The 4,027-nt window shown below is 40.0% G+C and overlaps 1 protein-coding gene across 1 annotated transcript in view; it reads right to left on the bottom strand.

The window, feature by feature from the left end:
- WDR70 (WD repeat domain 70) overlaps nucleotides 1-4,027 on the bottom strand; it is a 369,437-nt gene that overhangs the window by 260,662 nt on the left and 104,748 nt on the right. The window contains exon 8 of the mRNA XM_006889538.1: nucleotides 38-191. Within this exon, the coding sequence (XP_006889600.1) occupies nucleotides 38-191 (154 nt within the window). The remainder of the gene's footprint in view (nucleotides 1-37; nucleotides 192-4,027) is intronic.

Here is a 4,027-nt window from a genome sequence, read left to right as displayed (position 1 = left end):
GGGGGGGGGGTTGTTCAATAAAAAGTTGTATGCTTACCTTGGTGTTGGCCATATCCACGATATACTGGTCTCCCTTTATACACTCCATCACTTCAAAACCATCTCGGTCAATCACTTTAGCCTGAGAACTTCCAGATACCACAAGAATCATGTCTCCTGTGTTACTGTACTGCAACGATTTGATCTGGTGACTGAAAAAAGAAAAACAACCTAATGGTACACTGAATGTTAACCACATTAAGCACTATCAGGAGGGGTGGAGAAAAATCACAACTGTTCTATGAACTAACTGTTCTAATTAACTAATTGTTAGTTCTACGAACTAACTCAGCCTCATAAGGACAAATACTACATAAGACCATTATTGTAAAAATAGAAGGATAACTAGTAAAATGTGTACGGGGACCCAAGGTAGGAAAGGGGTAGGAGCAGAGGAGTCAAGATGGATAGGGACGAAATCACAGGGTTGTACAACTTGGTAGGTGGAGGGAGGAGGTAAAGGAAATGGGAAAGATCCAGGACGGAAACAATGGGCAAGGTCCAATGATGATTAATTTTATAAAACATAATGTGTGAGAATGATTGTATGAAACACAATGTGAATGAAGAATAGTGTGAAACACAAAGTCTAAGAACTTTGTAAGCAAACTAAAATAAAATAAAATTAAAAATTATCAACTTCAAATTCTTTTTCAACATTCAGTGTTGATCTAACATCCTGTTAGGTCTCTCCTCATACTCTCTATATATGTTGCTGTCATTGTTAAGTATTATCGAGTCAGAACAACCAACCCATAGCTGACCCTCCAGTGAGTTTTCAGAGGGAGTTAATCACACAGGAGGAAACTGCCCATCCTTCTCCTGTGGAGCAGCTGATGGCACAGCTTCCTGCCACCAGATCATCAGAGCTCTCTAAAGTCTTCTCTCCTTGCCTTAAACCTTCAATCCAACCAATTTCCCTTCTTCCAGCTATTTCCTTTTCTCAGAAGGGATTGATAAGAATTGCCTCAAATTCCTCCCTTTAATGCTGTAAACTTCAAATGACTATCCTCAATCTCCTTCATAGTGAAGCTCTTTGAACAAGTTTTCAACCACCCTCAACTCCTTCAATTATCTAGCACCCTTACCACTTCTGAACCTCACCAATCTACTAAATCTGATCTCGCCACTGTGACTGTAATGAGTAGTGTAAAAATGTATGCTGTTCTTCCTACTCAGGGCTAAAGTCCTTCTGTGACCTCCCAGGACTTGTATGCTGGACCCTCAGGGAACATTCCACCTTCAGCATTTCACTAAAACTGATCCTGCCATAGTGACCACAGGGAACAGTGTGCTATGCCAGCCTGAGGTCCACACTTAGCACTAAGGTACTAGTCAACACCACATTACACTCATACCTTGTTAGAGTTGGTCATTCTTTATATTAAACTTGCTCTCTTCAAACTACCGTATGATTTCTCTCTCCTAATCAGTCTCTGACCCAAGTATCAGTCAAGTAGTTATCAAATGAAAAAGTTAAAAGCTATTTGGTCCAATTTCTTTTATTTACATGTACATACACACAAATGGATCCTATCTTTGATAATTAGCTCAGAGAGCTAAGTCAAAAATATCCAATGTAAGAGTGGCATTAATTAGTACACAAGGCATCTATGCTAATAGTAAGTACTTCCATTGTGAAGAAATCTTAATTTTTGCACTTATCATAAGTGATCATTTTATTTTAGCTAGTGCTTCATCTTTATTTCCAAACAGAAATTTAAAAAGAAAAGATAAGAAAAATCTAACAAGTTGCGGAAATAGTCACTGGCTCCATTTCTCTATGTGGAGAGAAAGGCAAGCTCCCATTCACCAACACTAGCGTTCACCTTGCTTTCAGCTGTGCAGGGAAACTCAGAACACTTTCTCTTATTGTTTCTGAAGCACTCTCTAAAGGTCCAACATTAAAATGAAATGTTCCGTATGAAGCTCAGTGTTGCTGTCCCATTTTGCTCTTAATTCTGCTATCCACAGAGCTAAAGGGGCAGGATTAAGAGTAATTAGACACAGTACTAAGCAGAATTAAAGGGCTTGTTCAAGGGGTATAACATCTGCTCCTCAAATTCCCACCTAAACAGCTAAGATTCCGATCAAAGAGGGGAAAGGGAAAACCAATCTGAGGTAAACTGGAGTCATGAGGAAGTGAATGTTCTCCCAGGGAGTAACTCTGACACCAGAGGAGGGCTTAGTGACATTGCACAACTCTGTGAAGTTATTCATGGGGCAGGTGGGAGTAGAACAGTGTAAGTGGAGGGGAGTAGGGAGGTGAAGAGTGAGTATCCTTTTAAGTACTTTTTGCTCAGTTAGCAAAACAAGCTGGGACATGCAAGACAGATAAACACAGCTGTTTGGGGCTGTCACTTGGGGCTCTGGGGCCAAGGTGTCCTGATGTAGTGAAAAGCGCACCGGCATGTGAATTAGGAGCCCAAGGATGTAAGTCATCAACTCTGGCTGCTGACTAGCTAGCTGCATGTCGATGAGTCCCGATCTCCCTGTGATTTGGAAAGCACGTGGGTGGGGCGAGATGACAGCCCGCTCCAGATGCACCCCCAAGACCCGGGCGAGTGAACCAATGAGCTCTACAAACTCATTGAATCCCCGTGCTGCCACTTGATGGGCGGGGAAGAAAAAGAATATTTCACTTAGATGGTTGAGATAAAGAATAAACGCAATCTACAAAAAGGCACCTCACCTAGCACAGAGAAATAAAGAACATCAGGTGGAAGGTTTGGTTGGTTTTCATTTCTAGATCTTTTAAAGATTATTTGAGAAGTATAAAATCTTCATAGTCAGATAAAAAGCAATTTGAAATTCACTAGAAGATTAAGTTAATACACGTTAATACATGGTTCAATCGTCACTAACCAAAGTACCTAAGAAGCATGTTCTTACCTGCTTTTCTATATCTACTGATAAAAAACTCTAGAATATTTTAAAGATGGACCCTTTCTTCCCATATTGAGAATGGTTCCAATTCTTGGGAACAAAATGCAATAATGTTTAGTAAAAACAACTTGGGATTTGCAGGCCCTCCTCTCAAAGCATCTCCTGAATTGCCTCCTTCTTCCAGGTACGGGGTACCCACTGCCGAGCACAGACACTATCGTTTTTTCACTCCATCGGGAGTTGCACTGCTAACGCAAAGGCTGCGTCTCTCTGGCGCTCGGAATCCAGCAGCAGTTCCAAAGAAGAAAGATGGGTGACTTTGTCCTGTGCAATGGACAGGAGAAACCCACTGGCGAGTCAGCTTGAGGGGTGCTGCCTTGACAACAATGAGAAAGTGCAGGGAACAGTCTAAGAATCAGCAGAGCATTCACGATGAGAGTATGCTAACAGGTGTGCCTAATTTACATCCTAGCAAATCTACAGCTGCTTCAACATTCCCTCTTTTAAATTTAGGAATAACTTAAGAATGTCCAATGTAAAATTAACTAAGAATTTATCACTTATTGGTTTAATTTACTAAAGGCTAGCAAATGGCATGCCAAATTTACAAAACAATGTACCCACTGAACAAAACAAAAACCACAGTTTCTTGCTTAAATGATTACTTTTAAGATCATTGTTTGTCAGAATCGTTTTTATTTCAGGACTGCATGTAAATTTTATTAAAGCCAAACTTTAACTCCCATTTCCTTTAAAATGAATACTTCTTTAGAAATGCGACAAACCAATCCAATTTGGACTAATAGCTCTAAGACTTAGTAAAATTTTACATATGAGGTCCATGCTAAATTGGAATACAAAGGGAAAGGGACCCAGAATACTGAACAACGTTTTCCTGTCTCCTGGAAATTTGAGAAATATGGTCAAAACCAGTCAATGCTGAAGATAACTAGTAAAAGCTACTTCACTGTTTCTACTTATTCCCAATAATTTCCTTTACGATGATACTGATGTAATGAGCAACAACACTTGAGTGATACTGAACTAGCAGCTGAGCTACAGAGAATCAGAATTTAACACTGACTTACTTCTTTCTTTTTTT

The sequence above is a fragment of the Elephantulus edwardii genome, unplaced genomic scaffold (genome assembly GCF_000299155.1).
Source record: "Elephantulus edwardii isolate Elephantulus edwardi_28Jun2011 unplaced genomic scaffold, EleEdw1.0 scaffold00079, whole genome shotgun sequence".
Lineage (NCBI taxonomy): Eukaryota > Metazoa > Chordata > Mammalia > Macroscelidea > Macroscelididae > Elephantulus > Elephantulus edwardii.
Note: the sequence above shows the minus strand (reverse complement) of the source record. Positions and strands in the feature narration are given on the sequence as shown.